The 19815-nt window shown below is 41.8% G+C and overlaps 1 protein-coding gene across 1 annotated transcript; it reads right to left on the minus strand.

Annotated features, from left to right (window-relative positions):
- Positions 1–344: 344 nt before the first annotated feature.
- ptpn23a (protein tyrosine phosphatase, non-receptor type 23, a) lies at positions 345–15061 on the minus strand. The gene is made up of 24 exons (XM_027005338.2): positions 14832–15061; positions 13638–13712; positions 13384–13511; positions 13127–13203; positions 12899–12948; positions 12253–12384; positions 12072–12152; positions 11779–11910; positions 11373–11420; positions 11045–11160; positions 10864–10943; positions 10510–10624; positions 10346–10411; positions 10087–10232; positions 9459–9764; positions 6726–6880; positions 6432–6583; positions 6032–6211; positions 3214–5875; positions 2916–3100; positions 2612–2716; positions 2391–2529; positions 2094–2207; positions 345–1904 (listed from the first exon to the last, which is right to left on the minus strand). The coding sequence occupies exons 1-24, from the start codon at positions 14913–14915 to the stop codon at positions 1344–1346; spliced, it is 5889 nt and encodes a 1962-aa protein (XP_026861139.2). The 5' UTR covers positions 14916–15061; the 3' UTR covers positions 345–1343.
- Between the last annotated feature and the right edge of the window lie 4754 nt (positions 15062–19815).

Below are 19815 nucleotides of genomic sequence, written 5' to 3' on the forward strand. Positions count from 1 at the left end.
ATTTTTAATCAAAATAAATAGCAAACAAGTGTAATACAACTATTTTAAAGCATAGTGTTGATGGCCTACTTCTTTTTTGTTCAATGCCGACAGGCTTGACCAATGTGGGTTTAAATTTGTGAACGTCTTCCTTTCCATCCTAGTGCTGATTTTTCAGTGAACGCACTTGCCTGAGTATTTGATTTCTTAAAAGGGAACCTGATTTGAAGTGCAGCAGGAATGAATGCAACACCCAGTACTTATTCTTAACCCCACCAATTTCAAAGCAAGGTGAAGTCCATGTATGTGATGATCTCTTTGATTGTTCTGACAAATTCTCCTGTCTCAATCTAAATGCAACACAGTTCAGGAACGTTTTAAGAATTTTATTTAAGATGTATTTACAATGCTTATGAGAAGCACAAATCAACTCATTAGAATGTGATATGCACAGAGCTGATTAAAGTTACAAATAAAGTGAATATTCAGCCTATTGAGTGTGCACTTCATGACAAGCTGACCCATCAAATAAATAACTCGCCCAAAAATGGCAACTTGTCCTAATGTGTTAATAGAAATCAGTTAGCATTATTTAAATAGGACCATGCTAACTGGACCCCATTGGCGTTTCACTTATGTAAGCAAAGTTAGCATTTTCCTTTAAATTACAGAAAGCTGCGGCTTTAACGCAGGTGCCACAGTGAACAGACAAGCCACACTGCAAGGGAAATGGAGGGAGGACAAGTCGGTATCTTGTTCTACCATCAGGCCTGTTTTCCAAGTAATTAAAGACTAGTCTAAATTACATTGTGAAAAGGCAGTCACCATTCAAAGCCCATTTAAAAAGGAAAGTCTAGTAGTAAGATTAATCTCCATCTAGAAAAATGCTAAACCTGTGCCACATCCTAAAATTCTCAACGAGTCAATGTTTCATCTCAGACGTAAAGTTCATGCCAAGGGACTTTTAAGGAATGGAACCTGGATCAAGGAGGACAGTGCCAGAAAAGTGCAGACTAAAACCGAAATAACACGGTTGGAAGGACAGACAGAGACGGACGCACAGTGATGTGGTCCAAGAGGCACAGGCCATGAAAGGGAACTGGTTCAGGAAATGGATTTAAGAGTAATCAGAATGGTGTTTAACTTCCATTCTTCCAGAGTTGAGCTCCAACACAGCTGATTCAGTCTGTAAAGGCCATGCAAATTAGCTGATGAGCAGGAAAAACTGTCAACTGTTGAGTGCTATGGGCCTCCAAAACCAGAATTGTAGAATGCTGAGCCAGGAGGTCAAAGACAGAGGATACCTGAAAGGACCAATGTTGGGAGAGAGACTGGCGCTCTCGGTTAGTGTTTTCTTTTACTTTTCAAGTCTTGTTGAGTGTCCAGAGTGGATCCAGAGCACTGAGGGGGTCATCACCCTGCGGTGGGCCCTGTAGACCTTGGCCCTCCTGTGGCTGGAGAAAGCTCTGCTTGCTAATGCGTTGCTTGCCACGACAAGCGCTGTCCAGCGTAAAGGCCTCAGGTGTCAGTGAGGCCAGGAGGTCCAAAGATGATGTTGCTGGAGGAGCTGCTTCAGGTGCAGGGTGATGGTTGGAGACTGACAGGGCCTGTGTGGATCCCTCAAACCCACTACCATGATGGCTAAGGGGCAAAGGGGAGGGTGTCTTGCCTGGAGAAGAGGCACATGAGAGGGGGGGACTAAGAGAGGCAGGAACAGCATCAATGGGAGAGGGGTCCTCGGTGGCTTGCACAGGTACCATCATGGGTTCTGGCTCAGCAAGAGAGGAAGGTATTGCCTCCTGACCTGGCTCCTGCTCAGATTCAATGCTGGGGGGACGAATACTGAGCTTCGCAATGGTAGCCTGGATAGAGCTGATTGGCATGTCTCCTCCCAGGACAATATCCTGAGCGTCCTGCCGTGAGTACTGTTAAAACGGACACATCAGGGATTGTTAGTTAGGTCAATTAAACTAGCTTTTCTAAAATCCAAATCCATTCAGTTCCTTAAAGGGGACTGATATTTAGTTACTGTGCCAAGTCTGGTACATTAGCCCAGAGAAAGTGTGATTGTGTGTTTGGTGTTGAAGGATGAAGGCAGCAAACAAGTGGCTCACTTTGACTACTGTGTTGTTTGCGGCCTTTTGGCTGGGAGAAGTAATGATGCCACGGCGTTGAAGGACCTGCTCTGCATGTTTCAGGACAGCCTCATAGCAAAACTTCAGGTGGAGCTGTACAAAATATTACAAGATGAAAGCATATCTTTTAAAGACCATCAGGCTGAAAATAGGAGGGGAGAGAGAGACTTGTCCCAACTCCAGATTAAACCTAGTTTTTGAAGAAAAAAAACAAAAAAAACCCCAATGTAATTTAGCCCAGTACTAAGCTTACTCTGTCTAAAAGGTTGCTTGTACCTTCTCCTGTAGCATGTTCTTTCTCTGTTGCCTCATTTTCCTCACAAGCTGGGTTAGGTCAGGAATACCATTACCAGCTTCAAGCTCCTGCAGTGCAGCATACAACAGGCAGAATGCTCCAGTTCTGCCAACACCAGAGCTGAAAAAGACCAAGACCAAAATTAAGTAACTGTTTTGAGTTCATGTTGGCTGTTCGAAGGTCAAAGGGTGGCGTAACACACCTGCAGTGCACTACAACGGGTGTGTGCAATGGACGCTGATGAAGGTAGTGTCCGTGAACCTCCTGAATGAAGCGAATGAGGTTACCCTTACTCTCTGGCAAGCCCCTTTTCAAAGAGAGAGAAAAAAGCCTGTTTATACTGCACTGAACTCTACTCTGCACATAGCCCTGAGTTTAACGGTGGCCCAGCATCAGCATAGTGCAGTACTAATGCATCTTACATTTTAATATTTAAGCATGAAAATGTACACTTATATTGGCCCAAAATAAAATCTATATCAAAAGATTTTGGGTTTATATCTCACAGTTCAGGCCACGAGGTGAATTGCAAGTGGATGACTGTGCGTTTCAGAGTCTGGTCTCGGTACTGCAATCCAATCATCCGCTCCACATGGGTAGGAGTGTTCTTCTGGATTGTCAGGGTGAGTGTGATTGGACCCTGAGCTACCTGTTGTCCTCTTTCAGATGGAAAGTACCGCAGAACTTTTTGCTACACAAACAAAAACAAAAACAAAAAAAACCCTTAGGATTAAAAGATGACAATCATTACTTGGGAGACTATATATGGTGGGGATCTTGCATACTTAAGTCTATTAGTCTTACCTTTTCCAGTTCTTGCTCAGACACAAGCATTACAATCAAGGAAACTTTCTGTTCATAGACCATGAGCCAGAAATCAGCAGCAGTTCCAGTAAGAGGAGCCTGTGTTGCAATAAGACGAGGACAGTATGGTGAAAGATCCTCAATAAAGCTGGCATTGATATAATCATCTTTGCCAGAGTGTAGAACAACACGATTGCGGTCATAAGGCATGACATCCTGATGGCGGTTTTTCATGGTGTAGCAGCGGGCTATAGCAATGGAGAGCTGACGAGAATCCTTCTCCTGCTGGTCCTGTAGCTCCTTCCACCGCGCATCAAGTTCTGACAAGCCTCCCTCTCCTGAAGGACGCTCCAGAGATTGCACAGTAGAGCGAAATGTTTCGAGCTCTGCACAAAGCTGAGAGACTCTCTCTGGAGCTTGGTATGGGTCACCCTGGATAAGTCTCACCCCTTCCGATTTCTTCCGATTTTGTTCGTCCTTTGGGTCAGCCTTGGTAGGCAACAAGACATTGGCAGTGTCTTTGGTGCCTCCATGCTGACTTTCAGGGCTTGAAGAAAGAAGATCATCTGTACTAGAATTTTGGCGCTGAAACGGAGAGTCAGATGATGGCATGGGACCAGATGAGGGCAGGGGTGTTGCAGTAGGCTGAGGTATTGGTGCACCTGCAACAGGTGTGAGAGCTGGAGAAGGTCTCTGAGGCACCAAGACCAGTGAGGAAGGGCTCGGTGATGGAGAAGGTGATGGGGTAGGAGAGGGCAGGACATTTCCTTGTGGAGCCCCTGGTGCAACTGATGATGAAGGAATCATACTTTGAGGAAGAGACTGCGGTCCAGCTGGTACAACTGGTCCAGGATGCTGCCTAGGTCCAGGAGGAATGGTCCCACCATGAGGGCCAGTATAAGTCATTGTTGCCCCTGGTGGTAGTTGTGGAGGCAGAGCCTGGGACTGTGGAGGCACTGCAGACTGGTGGGGAACTACAGGGACCCCACCAGGATAACCCAGAGGTGTGGACTGAGGGGGAAGAGGCTGCTGGGGTAAGCATGGAGGATGCTGGGTCATTTGCGGGGGGACAGGAGGATGAGGTCCAGAAGGTGCCTGTGATTGTGGATGGCCATGATGCTGAAGAGGAAGAGCACTAGTTTGCATTTGTAGCTGTGGTGATAGAGAGGCTCCAGGTAGCTGAGGCTGGACAGGGACAGGAACCCTTGGAGCATTTGCTGGAAATGCTGGTTGGTAAGCATGATGCATTTGTGGATGAGAGGAGTGTGGTACCTGCTGGGGAACAATGGGCATCGATGGATGAGAAGGGTGCAGTGTTGGCTGGGAAGCTGCAGGCATTTGATGGCAAGACGGAGGGGACACTTGTGTGGAAGGTTGCAGCATTTGCGGCTGAGATGGTGGAGCCATTTGTTGTGAGGCAGGCGGAATTTGCATGTGGCCTGCAGGGGCTACCTGCTGTGAGGCATGGTGCATTTGAGGAGGGGGAATAGGATGCACTTGTTTGACAGGCGGCATATAAGGCTGGGAAGAAGGTGGCACTTGCTGTTTTATATGGGCTAAACGTGGCATAGAAACTTGAGGTATTTGTGGATGCAGGGTATGATGGGGAAGCTGTGTTTGAGCAGTAGCATTAATATGGGCATTAACAGGTTGGCAGCCAGGAACAAATGAAACAGGAGCGTACACCTGCTGGGGCTGTGGCAAGGAAGATGGTGTTGAGTGAACACTGAATGGACGTTGCTGAAGGTTTGGAGGTCCAGGTTGTCTTGACTGATGCATATGATGTGGGTACTGTGACTGGGTTTGTTGAGGTGGCTGGGGCCCGGTTAGGGGTGTAGGTATCTGTTGTTGGGCTGGTACAGGCTGGAAAAAAGGCTGTGGTTGGCTCTGACCACAGGGAAAGGGTTGGTGAGGCTGTGACTGTGGATGAGGTGCATGTACATGCTGAGGTGGCTGGTTCACAGGAACACCAGGTTGCTGCAAGTACTGTTGCTGAGGGGCTAGTGGAGTAGGAGGTGTATACACAGCAGGTGTGGGCACTGGGTGGCCAGGGGTGGACACAGGCATAGTTGGCTGCCCTGATGCAGGAGTGTAGCTGGTAATGGGTGTCTGCACACTGTCTACAGTGGTGGTGGATTGTCGAATGGGAGTGGGTGCTCTGGGTAAAGCAGGCTGAACCTGTAACGATGGAGGACAGTACCCAGGCACTGAGGAATGCTGAGATATCTGAGGGCTAGGCATCTGTGGAACCTGCTGCTGCCGCGGCAGGGGTCCAGACGGCATGTTGTGGTTAAAGCCTGGGGTTGGTGGAAGTGCTGTAAAACGGGAAATTTGGGCAAGAAGTTCAGGAGGGGGCAAGTTAGGAGGAAATCGGGGTCGTGCATATAGTGTACTAGTGCTTGCCCCAGACCACTGTAGTGTGGAGCTCAGTGTGGCCCCTGGATGAAAACCGTCTGGCACCAGGGGAAGACCAGCTGATGAAAGAACAAGTCCAGGAGGCAAGCTACGAAGTTCTTCTGGCAAGTCTCCACCTAAGGCTAAGATGGCAGCATTCAACTTGGCTATTTCAGGGTCTGCCAGGCTGGCAGAATCCATATCTGGGGCCACCTTCTGGGCAGGTTTTGGGGCTGTGGGCCTTTGAGGAGCCTTTTTTTGAAGCTCTCTGTTACAACAAGATTATAAAATGGAAGACAGGAATATTACTATGTTTAATAATTTTACTGTTACTGATTACATAAAATGTTAACATTGTTAGCAGATGGTGCCTCAAATAAAGGTAAAAAAAGATTAAAAGGTGTAATAAAATACTGCTTCTTACTTCTCCAGTAGGGCTTGTCTCTCCTCTTCCCTGGTCTTGCAGATAGTCTGCGCCCTCTCCAAGAGGCGAGAGGCCTTGCCCTCCAAGTCCTCATAAAACTCTTTTCCCTCCTGAGATTTCTTCATCAGGTCTTCATAGGCTTCATAAGAGGCAACAAGCATTTGCACTGTACTATTCCATCTGCAAAGTGAAGATAGACCGAATGAGACTAATGTAAAAAGTAAATAGTTAATTCATAATTTTTAAAGTGTTCAAAAGAATACAGCTTTCATTCAAATATAATTATCATCAGGAAATGCACATGAATGACATACTGGCTAAGCAATTTGAGAACTGAAGAACTGAGGATGCGCCTGTCTGAATAGAACAGACTTGATAACCACTAAAAGCTCTCACTTACTTGTGTTCTGTGTCAGTAAGAATCTTGCGCACTGTGGCATACTGGACATTCGCCTCAGTCAGTGCCTTCAGGATGTTCTCCTGAGCAGCTAGGTTCTGATCAATGTACATCTTCACCTGTTCATACTTCTTCAGTTGCTCCATAAATAATCTCTGAGAAGGGCAAACCCAGAACATTCATACAACTTTCTTCTATTCAATACTTTTCAAAGCATAAAATCACAACCAACACTGATACTAGCCTTAAATAGTATCTGAAAAGCCATAAAAATACCATAAATTCTATACCACGTACCTTCATATCTGCACGCTCGGTGGTGACCAGAGCGGCAGTGATGTCATCCTGCTGGATGAGCTCCCTCAGTTGCTTCTCGAGAGAGCTGCGCTGGTCCTTCATCTCCTGCACTTTACTCAGAATCCTTTTCATGCACTGGAGACCTGCCACTTCATCTGGGTTGAACATCAATAACTAAGCGGTGATGCACAGTGATATGATGCTAAAACGATCCTATAACCTTTCATTTATCCCACATGCAAAAGCACATAACATTTTTGTTAAGACTACCTGTTTGAAGATATTGATTAGTTTCCAGAGTTAACGAGTACCAGAAACCAGAATTAACAAGTTACAAATGGCAGAAATTGGAGAAAGAAGCATTTCATTTATTTTGAACAGATCAAGTTCTAGTTTGTTCCACCTAGTGCTGTATAGTCCCTTTGAGCTAGGTGATACAGCCTGTAGTGTATTAAGCAGTAAAAGGTAAACAGTGTACAGACACTCATGGGGCGGGGGGGTGTTTTTATATATCGCGCACACGCACACAGTTGTGTTCAAAATAATAGCAATGTGTTTAAAAACGTCAGTAAAGCTGAGTCCTTATAATAGTGTTTATTTCCATGCATTGGGAACACTGCACATTATATTCTAAATCAAAACGAAGAAAAATGTATCAATTTTTTAATTTAATTTTTAAAATTTAATTCACAAACTCAAATATTTACTGTAAAAACTGAAAACTCTTTAGGATTTAGCATTGTTGTCGATCACTAAACTAATATTTTGTTTTATAACCACTGTTTTTGAGAACTGCTACACATCTGTGTTGCATGGAGTCGACCAACTTCTGGCACCTGGTATTCCAGCCCAGGATGATGTGACAACTTTCCACAATTCCTCTGCATTTCTTGGTTTTGCCTCAGAAACAGCATTTTTGATGTCTCTCCCCCCCCCCCCCGCCCCACAGCCCCCCCCCCCAAGTTTTCTATCGGATTAAGGTCTGGGGATTGGGCTAGCCACTCCATATCTTTAATTTTGTTGGTCTGGAACCAAGATGCTGCTTGTTTACTGGTGTGTTTGGGGTCATTGTCTTGTTGAAACACCCATTTTAAGGGCATTTCCTCTTCAGCATAAGGCAACATGACCTCTTCAAGTATTTTGATATATGCAAACTGATCCATGATCCCTGGTATGCGATATATAAGCCCGACACCATAAGAGAAACACCCCCATATCATGATGCCTGCACCACCATGCTTCACCGTCTTCAGAGTGTATTGTGGCTCGAATTCAGTGTTTGGGGGTCATCTGTTTGGTGGCCCTTGGATCCAAAAAGAACAATCTTACTTTCATCAGTCCACAAAATGTTTCTCCATTTCTCTTTAGGCCAGTCCATGTGTTCTTTGGCAAATTGTAACCTCTTCAGCATGTCTTTTTTTAACAGTGGGACTTTGCAGGGGCTTCTTGCCAATAGGTTAGCTTCACACAGGCATCTTCTAATTGTCACAGTACTCACAGGTAACTTCTGCTCCAGGGTGATCAAAGACGGTCTGATCATTGGCTGAGTCTTTGCCATTCTGGCTATTCTTTGATCCATTCGAATGGTAGTCTTCCGTTTTCTGCCACGTTTCTCTGGATTTGCTTTCCATTTTAAAGCTTTGGAGATCATTTTAGCCAAGCAGCCCATCATTTTCTGCACTTCTTTATACTTTTCCCCTCTCCAATCAACGTTTTAATCAAAGTTCACTGTTCTTCTGAACAATGTCTGGAACGATCCATTTTTCTCAGGTTTTCAGAGAGAAATGCATGTACAACGTGTTGGCTTCATCATTAAATAAGGGCCACCTGACTGACATCTGTTTTTTCACAGAATGAATGACCACTAATTGAACTCCACATTGCTATTATTTTGAACACGCCTGTTTAAATTAATTATTCAAATTATACAAACTCAGGAGAATGCATATCATGAATGTTGGGTCTGATGGTTTTCTATGACTCTACTACACCTACTGGTAAGTTATTTGCCATGTAGTAATATAATTTGTACCAAAAACAGTGATTGATCTGATTAGTCATGTTAGAGCGCTGCTATTTTGAACACAACTGTCTGTCTCTGTCTCTGTGAGTGTGTGTGTGTGTGTGTGTGTGTGTGTGTGTGTGTGTGTGTGTGTGTGTGTGTGTGTGTGTGTGTGTGTAAACTGGAAGTGGCAGTGGAAGAGTATTTGTCAAATGTATAAAATGTGAATGACTGGCACACCTGGGATGATGCCATTGAATATGCACTGACATGTTCATGTGTATCTGCACAATTACCCTAAAACTGAACATCATGACACACTGTCCTCATCTGATCTGCTACTCACTGTCATAATTCATTAGGAACCTGAAAATTTCCCACATAGACTATTTGAAAGAAGCAGATGAGTCTTCTAGCGCCTGTGTCTCATTTGCCAAAGTGGGGCTGACCCAGACACCAATCAGCTTGAGCTAAGCTTAGCATCGCATGTTGCTAACTTGCTTATATCTTAAGATTTTAGGTTGAATTCATGTTTGTCAAATTTGGTTCCAAATTACGTTCGTCAATCTTTGCAAATAGGCTACCACAATAGGCTATTCTCCATACAGCTGCATACATTAAACTAACATCCTCAACGTGAAGGTCCAGAATGAATACTTGCACCCCTAGCAAAGTGAAATTAAAAATGCAGTCAGCAATGTGGTCAGAACCTTAGAAGGTTATACACTCACCTTCACTCAGCTGTGGTCTTGGTAGTGCCTCTCTCAGAGTGTCCAGTGGTCCTCCTAGCAGTCGCAGGTTGCTGATGTGCAGATTCATGGCCCGGTGGAGCTCAGTGTTGGTGAAGCTGGCTTTCTCATGGGCCTCCAGGTATTTATCCAGGTCTTTACGGAGCTCAGCCAAGGTGGCAAGTGGGGCTGGAACCACCTGCTTCCCCACAGCCTCCTCCAGTCTTCGCTCGCCTGCCTCATCATCGTCGAGCACTGACCTGATCTCCCGCAATGAGGCCTCCACGTCTGTAAACACGCCTGACAACACTGAGGGGAGAGGGAGGGAAGGAGCAAATAAGAATGTCAGTTTGGTGTGATGGGAGATAGATGCTGGAGGTCATGCACTGCACCTAGATGTACTGCTGCATGTTGGTCCAGGATTCATGGGTTCAGTTCAGTAAGAAGGTGGCATGCTTTGAATTTCCCATTACGAAAATGGCCGACATTGCCTGTTCTACTTTTAAATTCTACAGCATCCAAGTGACTGATTTATTCTAAACAACAAAATGAAAACAACCAATAGCTCCTCAAGGCCTGGTACTGTTACTGCTTAGTGTAATGGCATGAAAACCGTTATAGGTGCACCAACCCTGCATAGACTGTGTGAGGCTCTTCACAGTGTCCGGCCTCACACTTAAAGCCGCACACCTCTCCATCAGCACGGGAGGGATGTTGTTGTACATGTCCATGTTGTCGACAGAGTCTGGGTCCAGGTTCAGCGAGTCCATGAATTGTCTGAGAGAACAATGCACATAATGCTAAAGCAGTCACAATAATACAAACGAGGCAAGCATGTTCACAAACTTTACATGTAATGTGGATACTGTGCTTATCAGTTGGGTACTCACTCTAAAGTCTCATTCTTGCTATCTATTTTTGCCATGACTTCCCTTAGCAGCTTGGCCTTTTCTTCACTGTGGATAAGAGATTGCGAATGCATGATTAATAGAAGAGTTATTTATGTATATTAGATTTGCTGTAGCATTCTTAATTAAAGGTTAATAAACCTGACCTGTAGAGTGAAGAAGCTTCATGAACTGCCATGGGTACCAACTTAGAGAAAATGTCTGGTCCAGTTACACTGGGATCGGTTGGGTTTACAGGTAAAGCTTTGACCAGAGGGGCACCTGGGTCACAAAAGAACGGGGTATCTCAATGTGTTGAACTCTTTGCATATTAAAATGCTGTTTCTCCCAAAACAAGTAAAGTTGCTATGAGTGACTGATGCCTTAACATGTCTGAGTATGAGGTTGTTTTTTTTTTAGACTTCAGTGTGAATGTGCTTGCCAGCTTCCAGCAAATGAGTTGCAAGATTTACCAAGGAAAGCAATTAGAATAGAACGAGAAGTGATTGCAACTCCAATACCTTTGACTGTGGGTAGCGTCTCTAGAGATGGGATGGACTCGTGGTAAATAAAATCATTATCTTTCTTAGCTGAATTAAATCTGAAAAGGGAAACAACAACCACTTTTTAAAAAAAGCAAGAGTCAGAGTAGCAAGACTGTATCCGAGGAGAGTGGACTACACTCTGATGGCAGGTAATTACTTTCCCCCGATGATGTCCATAGTGAACCGCAAGGCTTCTTGCACGCTGTCTGGCTGACCCTTCGCTAACTTTATAGCTTCGTTCAGTTTGTCCAGTGAGCTCTGAAGATAGGCTAGCTGTGGAAGAGGCACTCAATTTATAAAGTCATTCCAAAATGGAGGACTTCAAAGAGTAACTGAGAGCTGTCATGTTGCTTCCAGCTGCATTTATTTTGCATTCATCATTGAACTTATGAATTAAGGGTTTAGAGATCATGTCAAAAGCAGGTCTCAGTGTCAAAGGGTGCTTTTCTAGGGAAAGGTGGGAGTGAATACGGCAGGATGTTTACCCTCTCGCCAAACTTCTGCTGCTCTTCAGCCTGCTTTCCCATGTGCAGCTGTGGAGAGAAACAGGAGGCCAGTGAGATGAGACCTTGAATGCGTGCCATCATGAGAACACCTCCATTCAGTGTGGACTGTTTGCTCACAACATTTGAAAGCTGATGGAGAAGATGGAGAGCCCTCTTTCCATTTATGTCTCCCTCACACTTGCTCTCTCCTTCCCTGCACCCAGTGCATTTTACATCCTTCTATACTCAACTGAATTTCATGATAATGAAACAATTATGTTAAAGGGGATTGTTTTGTACATTTTCTGAACAAAACTCCACTGACAATCTAGCACAATACAGTGCACTGTAAGTTATTAGCACATTTGCAATTGATGTATTTTAGGATTTTGTACATCTCACACACATGAGCAATAGCAGCAAAATAGTAAATCTTCATCTGCACAAGCTTCTTCCAGTCTTTCTGGATCTTCCCAAGCATAGAGGCGGTGTCAGAGTTCTCCAGGGCACGGCACGCCTCTTTATAATAGTCCACTACCTGAGAGAAACAATGAGGAAACAAATAAGTTATTAATGTTCTGCTACAGAGATGCAATAGAATACCCAACAACTGGGCATAACATCACTGCATGTAGACTAACTTTTCATTTGCCTGTGATATGTGATACAGCCCCTGCACCCTCCAGTTGACAAATTTACCTGAGCGCTTATCCGAGCAACGAGAAAACTCTTTCTGTTGTCCAACATGGACTTCTCCAAGAGACATTCCTGGGCCTGACCCTGAAAACAGAAAATACCCTGTGTTGACTGATACTAAAAGCGGATGTTAGTGAAGGCGTTTTGGTGTTAGGATCGATACAGGATTGACACAGGAGCATACCAGCATTAGGTTGATATTGAGATTAAGGATCTGGTGACTCATGTCCACACTGTAGTTATGGCTGAAGTGATCTCGCAGGTAGGAGAATGCTCCCGCAGAGCACTGGAAATGTGTGCATGACACCTTCATCCCCTTGAAAGAGGGGAGGGGAAAGAGCAAGGGAGTTTTAGACTATGTGTGGTATATGTTTTTGTTCCTGTCAGATTAAAGATGCTTAGATCTCAAAACATCCACTTTAAGAATCATAATAAGAATAATGTCCCCTTTCAGCTAATGTATAGACAAGAAGCCATCACAATATCAAATGCTAAACAAAAACATAAAAACAAAAACATTAGTTTTGCCTACTATTTGACAATAGTAGGCAAAATAAATTATTAAATAAAAGTATTTAGTATTAAAAAACACAAATAAGGAATTAAATACATTAATGAAAGAAAGAAAGTCTAAGAATTTCTTAAATTTATCCTAGAGGGAAGGCATCATTCACTAAAATTTATCAGATATTTGGTGCATGTCACACCCGTGTTTAGTGAAACTGACATTGTGAAGAGGTCAGAAACAATGAAAGGCAGGAAGACATGCAACTTAAATAAAATTATAGAAAGTAATTTAAGATGGTTGGGTGGGGAGCCCAAACACTTGCCTCTTCAGATACCCTGTTGTCCATAGCTCCTAACATTGAATGGAGTGCACCTACAGAAGAGAAAAACACAACTGGAGTCAGGAAGCAAGGCTCATCTGCTCATCAGCTCTTGAACAGTACTCATTTTTAAAGGCAGTGCAGATTTCCCTGATGATGATGCAAAACCAGACAATGCTGCCTGTGTGTTATTGTAACAGAATAGACCACTGCTAGTGCCATGCAACTCACCGAGGTTATAGAGGATGCAGGCCTGCTCATAGCTAATGTCATCGTGAGTGACTGTCTTTCCAGAAAATATTTCTGTCCTGTTAAAAGACAGAAATAGTAAAAAAGAATTACATTACAAAATGTTAATGTGAGGATTTAAAAGTAAGCATGTCAATAACCTACAGCTTGAGGTCAAAACATTTTGAAACATCATAATAATATTTATATATTATTATTTTATGATAATACAACATGTCTAAACATTTGCTAAACCTCACCAGGAAACAGGGACAGCAGCTTCCTGTCCTGGCGCCAGGGGCACGCGACTCTGCAGGTAGTGTAACTGTCCAAAATATTTCCGCAGCGTACTGCAGCCTTCAAAGTCTCTTGTTACATTAACTGCACTCTAAGGAAGTAACCCACAGATAAGAAGGAGCCTCCCAGCAAAATGAACCATTAAAACACTTTTATCCTATTTTTGAGAGTCAGTTTTGCTTTGCCTGACTGGGATCACATTCGATCATATGCTCACCTGCCTCAACTGCTCCAATTTCTTGAGCTGCTCATTGTAGTTGTCTGGATCCTCACCATAGTTTTTCAGTATAAACTAAATAGGGGAAAAAAGACAGATGCAGACAGGTTAGCTGCATTAGATGCAAATAAACCTGCAAAAATAGGGGATGATAAAGTGATGAGGGAGGGTGGAGTTTTCTTGAACTCCCTCTAAGGCTAGCCTACTCTACCCTCATTTATTGCTAAAACACATTAGGCAATGCATGACAGCCTTTTTAAATTCTCTATTGGAGAATCTTTAGCTTAACTAGTCGTCGATTTCCTTTTCCAACCGCTCCACTACCTACATTAAATCAAAAATACATTTTCTTCCTTCTGTGGACTGATACTCCCACTGACTCTTTGCTTTATTCAGGATTACACAGATTATACATCACCAATCTATCCTGAGAGAAATCAGATTGTATGGATAACAGAGGTCTTAGAGCGAATGGCCATTTAAATTAGAAACCACCTTAACTGAAACGTGTTTTTTTTTAATCGACGTTCCCAATTTGGCAAAAGACCAATAAAATCAGTTAATAAAAATACCCATCTCTGCTTCACAGATGTAAGTATTTTGCTATTGAGGTAACTGCTGAATGCCCGTTGGTCATGTATTAGCTACTTGTGCTATGTAGCTAACGTAACTAGCAATCTAGTTAACTAATTAGATAACGCTAGCTAGCAGCACTGGTTATATGATCGGTTACGCCCCGCTGACGCTACTATCAAGCTAACTAGCCAGATAAGATAACTAGATAGCCAGGTTAAGATGGGCATTTCAAAACAACTTCATGCAAGCTTGCTAGGTTAGCGAGTTGGTTTGCTAGCTAGCTAATTGGCTAGAACCCAGTCCAGTATTTGGTGACTTGACACAAATCAAGTCAAAAATAGTTAGCTAACCTACTTAGGTAGCTAGTTAATTACAGTGAAATTGCGAGCATTTTCAAGAATGCAAGTTAATCTTTGCGATATCGTTAGCTACATGGCAAGCCAGCTAACTAGCTAGCTAGCTAACTAAGTAACGTTTTGTTGGCGACCACCAGACACAACTTGGGTAGCGATCTAGCTATCCAAAGGAATGCTGTGAATTTGCGTATATAAAGTTTGACACTCCAGTCTTTATCTTTCTGTTGTCGATCTACTCATTCATATTTTGACTCATCCTCACCTGTTTCACACTCGGGGTGAACTGAAACTCCCCAGCCTCTTTCAGGTCCAGCCAAATCATCGGCATTCGCGGCACTGCCTCCATGTCGGCCAGCTTATTTCACTCAGCTGGCAAAAGCGAATAGTGATGAGTTATGCTAAGAGAATACTACACGGTAATGTGAAAGGTGATCTTGTACTGATATTCAGTATTTCTGTGACTGAACGACTGTGTCATGTCCCAGGAAACTAGCTACCGATGTTTCGGACATGACGCGAAACGTCTGGCCTAAAATTGCTTATGGGTAATGTAGGCATTATGAATACACGACGTATTCACGAATTATAGCAAAACGGATTGGCAAGCGACCAAAGAAACTCAAAAAAGTAAATATTTTCTCCGTTAATAAATATATAAAAATTACGACAACTCAGTTTAATGTCGCTTCAAAGTGGTATGGTCCTTTTCTTCATAACAAAATCGCCAATAATATGGATTACGTACAGAACAGCAACAGTGTTTTTTATTTGGTGACCAGATTCGTGAAAATTAAGTTGTTAAATTAAAATGCAGACACCGCAAAAGGTGTACTAGCTGTCCTCCTAGCTGTCCAAATACCTATATTTTACTTCAAAATTGAATTTTTCTTAAAGAGTCGTGTATCCTGGCTATGACGGTATCAATAAATAAGAATCAGAACTTTGATCAGAAAGGAATTTCTCTTGGTGCAGGTGTTGACATGGGAAACAGTAGAGTAGGATACAGTACAGTAGGATATTAAATACAATAGGATAAATGTAAAGATAAACTTTATATAAACTATTTGTAAACTAAATATAGACTGTATATACCCTATATGTTACCTGTATATACATGAGTATATAAGATACAGTGGTATGAAAAGTGTTTGCCCCATTCCTGATATCTTTTTTTTTTTTTTTTTTTGCATGTTTGTCACACTTAAATGTTTCAGCTCATCAAACAAATGCAAACAAAATGCAGTTTTTAAATGAAGGTTTTTATTATTAAGGGGAAAAAAATCCCAACCTACATGGCCCTGTGTGAAAAAGTGATTTTTTTCCCTTTAATTATAAAAACCTTCATTTAAAAACTGCATTTTGTTTACTTATCTTTGTCTAATATTTCAATTTGATGATCTGAAACATTTAAGTGTGACAAATATGCAAAAAAAAAGAAGAAGATATCAGGAAGGGGGCAAACACTTTTTCACACCACTCTATATATACTATACACAACCTCTATATAAACATAAAACCAAAAAGACAAGTGAGAAAAGTACAGGTGAGGCCAAGTACTGGGGTGCTGAGGTATATATATGCAGTATGTATCTACTATATCTCTACATATATACAGATAAGATCATTTTAGTGGTAATGTAAATGTGAATGTAAGCATTTTGTGTGTATACTTAAATGAATTCAAGTGCATATGTGCGCTGACTCCAGTAGGAGGAAGAGGATCTTATTCAATAGGATTGTTATGGTGTATTGGTGTACATTACATTGTATACATTACAGTGTATGTACTAAAGTGCACAACGGTTGTTGAACAGAGTCACTGTCAGAGGTACACTCATTAATGTAAAGAGAGAAGATCGGTGGAGAGAACACACAGCCCTGTGGAGCGCCAGTCCTAAGGAAGAGAGGGTCAGAAATGTGGTCACCTCCTCTCATGTACTTTTTCCTGTTAGACTAGAGTCCCAGTGTAAAACTATATTTCCCAGCTACACTAGTTTGACTATATATTGTACACCCAAAATGTCAGAGATCTTCTTTCTGACACCCTGTTGATGTCTCAATGTGTCAGCCTGTTTTTTTTGGTTTTTTTAAAATCTTTAAGCCCTTTTTACTTAATTTTTAATTTTTTTTTACTATTAAATAACCTACTTTTGCAAAGAAAGATGTGGAGGTTACCATTATAGCTTTCATTTTGGAACAGGAGTTCAGGGTAGCATGTCACTGATTCCTATGCACAACTCACTTTACATATACCCAGTACTGTGTACTGGACTAAATAATTGTACTGTCTACTCATTTTGTATTTGTCCTGTCCTGTATTTATTATTGTTTATTTAATGTTTATTTAATGACATTTTTGCACTATATTGGACTGTTTGCACTTGTGTAGCATGTTGTCTGTTGCACTGTTGTTTTGTGTTGCACCATGGTCCTGGAGGAACATTGTCTTGTTTTTGTTGTCTACTTGTATATAGCTGAAATGACAATAAAACCTCTTTGAACTTGAACTTGAGTTTAACGTGAGTAAAAAACTGGCTACCTAATGCCAGCATCTTTATTCTGACAGCTAAGAATAGCCTATCACTACCAGCATCGACAGGGATAAAGAGGCTACTAATATTCTACAAAATACTGATATTATAAAGGTGTACATTCCATGAAAGATCAGCTCATTTTGCTCCAGCAATGAAATCCAACATTTCTGATTTTTCTACACGAGTGAATCTACAGAACTTTGTCAATGCTCATTTAAAAAAACTATTACGCATGAAATAATTAAAGTTTATTTGCGATATGGGATCAACTCATTTTATTTCCGTTGATGTCCTCAGTTTTTTAAAAACATATTGACATGAATAATAATACAAATCCTTACTACCTTACAACCTAATAAAAAAAAGGGTAGGACCAACCACCTCCAACACACACAGACTCAAGAGAAATTAAAAATTTCAAATATGGACATGAATAGTGTGAATCTTTTTATTTGTCATAATCAGTAATGAAAAATAAACAAATAAAAAAAACATTTAAAATTGATTGAACATACAATATTAAACATATACTACCATTTATGATTGTTGAACCCCTTTCATTTAGGTTGACAGCAAGGGGCAATACTGCCATCTTAATCTCAGCATCCCTGTCCTTCATTTGTACTTCAGATGAAAAAAGACTTTCATCTGTCATGAACCAGGGTCCCTTGTTCATGCACTTTAGGGGGAGTACCATCACAACTGGGTAAAGGCCCTAGAGGGCAGCATTTGTGTGGTTTCAGAAGCCTTTGGTGTTTACCAGACAACAGTGTATATTGCTGTTCACTGCACTGCTGAAAGGATTATGGCCATTTTCAAATGAGTGAACCATCTCCTGCCGAACTACAGGACATCAGTGCAGGCTTCTGCTGCTTTGCTGGTCCAAATCAGAGGACACTGGTGCAAGCTTCTGCCGCCTCGATGGTTCACCTGCTTTCCGTGACGTCATTGGTAGCATTATTGTTGGCAACCAGTTTTGGATTAAGCCACCATGTTTTTAGCAGAAAATTCTGCGACCATTTTATTCACTTGCTGAATATTTTTACAGGCCTACCTGGCTTAGTGCATGATGCTAGGATCCTGAAGTGGAGCTCTGTCTATGTGCAGTAGCTCTATCCCTCACAAGGCTGGTGTATCACTGGAGATGACAACAATTCAAAACAGATAATAAACTAAAATATTTTTTACACCTCTAAATGTTTGTTATATGGTGGCTGTAAATATAAGCCTATTAATATAAACATTTTGCAACTGTTTACATTTATGTAGGAAACATTTTTATCCCAAATGAATATACTGTACATTTTATCAGTATGTGTTGCTAGCATGTTCAAGACGTTGAACTGAAGGAATTCTGGTGTAAGTGTCAATGAATGGGGTTCATTGATACTTACTGCAATGTACTGCTTTGGTTCAAAAGTATTAATGGGGTAAAACTGATGTTAAACATTAAGTAAGATTGTTATTGGACAAAAGCATATATTTTGCTTCAGAATTGTACAAATACATATTAGATATGGTTTATTAACACATAACAAGAAATCCTAACATTACTGCTACATGACTAGTGTAGCAGAATAATGTCATCAGATATAAAAAAAACACAGGGTATGTGAGTGATTGGATCAGAATAGAAATGCTGTTTTTTTAGAACTTTGTAACACTGCTTATCTAGCAGCAAGGTCACTGTCATGCTGTCTGAGAAAAAAGGGGAACCAGAGGGAGATGACATCATATTGTGGTTAAAAGGGAGGAGGTGTGTGTGTGTGCTCTGTGTTATTACAGTATGGCTCCCCAGTCTGGTTTGAAAAGTAAAGAAACATTTGCTCACTCAGTGCATCGTCTGATCGCATGTGCTTGCTAAATGGGGGAAAGGTGAATAAGCTCTCTTGAACTGTCTGATTGGTTCTCCACTTCTTGCATGTCTGTTCCTGAAATCCCACAGAATATTAGCCTTGTTTTTTACTACTCTCTGTGTGTCCTTCCTTTGAACTTGAGGTTGTTCAGCTCATATGCCTTGCATATGTTCCTGTATATGAACCCTGGCTCTTGTTTTTGTCTCTCCGTATGTTTTCTTTTCCAGCATTTTGCATCCTGCTTCTAGTTGCTGGATTGTCTCAGAGAATACTTGCACAATCTAGGTCTTGGGGTCTAACATTCCAAGTTATGTCTGAATATCTGAATGTGCATTGACTCAAGTAACTAGGTACCTTCTTGAGTTGTTTACTTCCATGGTACCACCTCTGCTTCCATGGTGACCATGTCCCCCATCTGTTTGAGGCACTCAAAAACATCAGCTCATCCTTGGGGTGCATTGCTTGGATTTGTAACAATCTTGTCCAATTCATGAAGATAATCTCCTGTTTCTTCAACTTATTAAATATTGTTAGGTTTCATAAGTAGGGGAAAGAGTAGCTAGCTACATTAATAACTGGCTTATATGGAGTAAAATATAAGAATGTAGATTCAATGTTTGTCTGGTTAAAAGAGGTAAACCAGTCAGCAGGGTTTTTCCACAAGTGACTAGTATCTGGGTATTAAAAAAAATAATAGAAGAATGTGAGCGCTAACAAGGCTGAAGTGAGTTTCATACTGTTTGTCTAGATGAATGAAAATAGTTATGGATTATTCTGTTGGCTCCTCCAGTTTGAAGGTGAAGACATCAAGCCAAAGCCAAGATAAGTCATTTCAACCTCTGTGATGTTAATATGA

The sequence above is a fragment of the Electrophorus electricus genome, chromosome 5 (genome assembly GCF_013358815.1).
Source record: "Electrophorus electricus isolate fEleEle1 chromosome 5, fEleEle1.pri, whole genome shotgun sequence".
NCBI classification, from domain to species: Eukaryota; Metazoa; Chordata; class Actinopteri; order Gymnotiformes; family Gymnotidae; genus Electrophorus; species Electrophorus electricus.

Excerpts from the sequence above, each read along its gene's own strand:
- ptpn23a (XM_027005338.2), bottom strand. The coding sequence starts at position 14,915 with ATGGAGGCAGTGCCGCGAATGCCGATGATTTGGCTGGACCTGAAAGAG. Across the intron at positions 12,153-12,252 it reads TCAATATCAACCTAATGCTG|GGTCAGGCCCAGGAATGTCT; the intron begins GTATGCTCCTGT and ends TTCTGTTTTCAG. Across the intron at positions 2,208-2,390 it reads AGAACATGCTACAGGAGAAG|CTCCACCTGAAGTTTTGCTA; the intron begins GTACAAGCAACC and ends TATTTTGTACAG.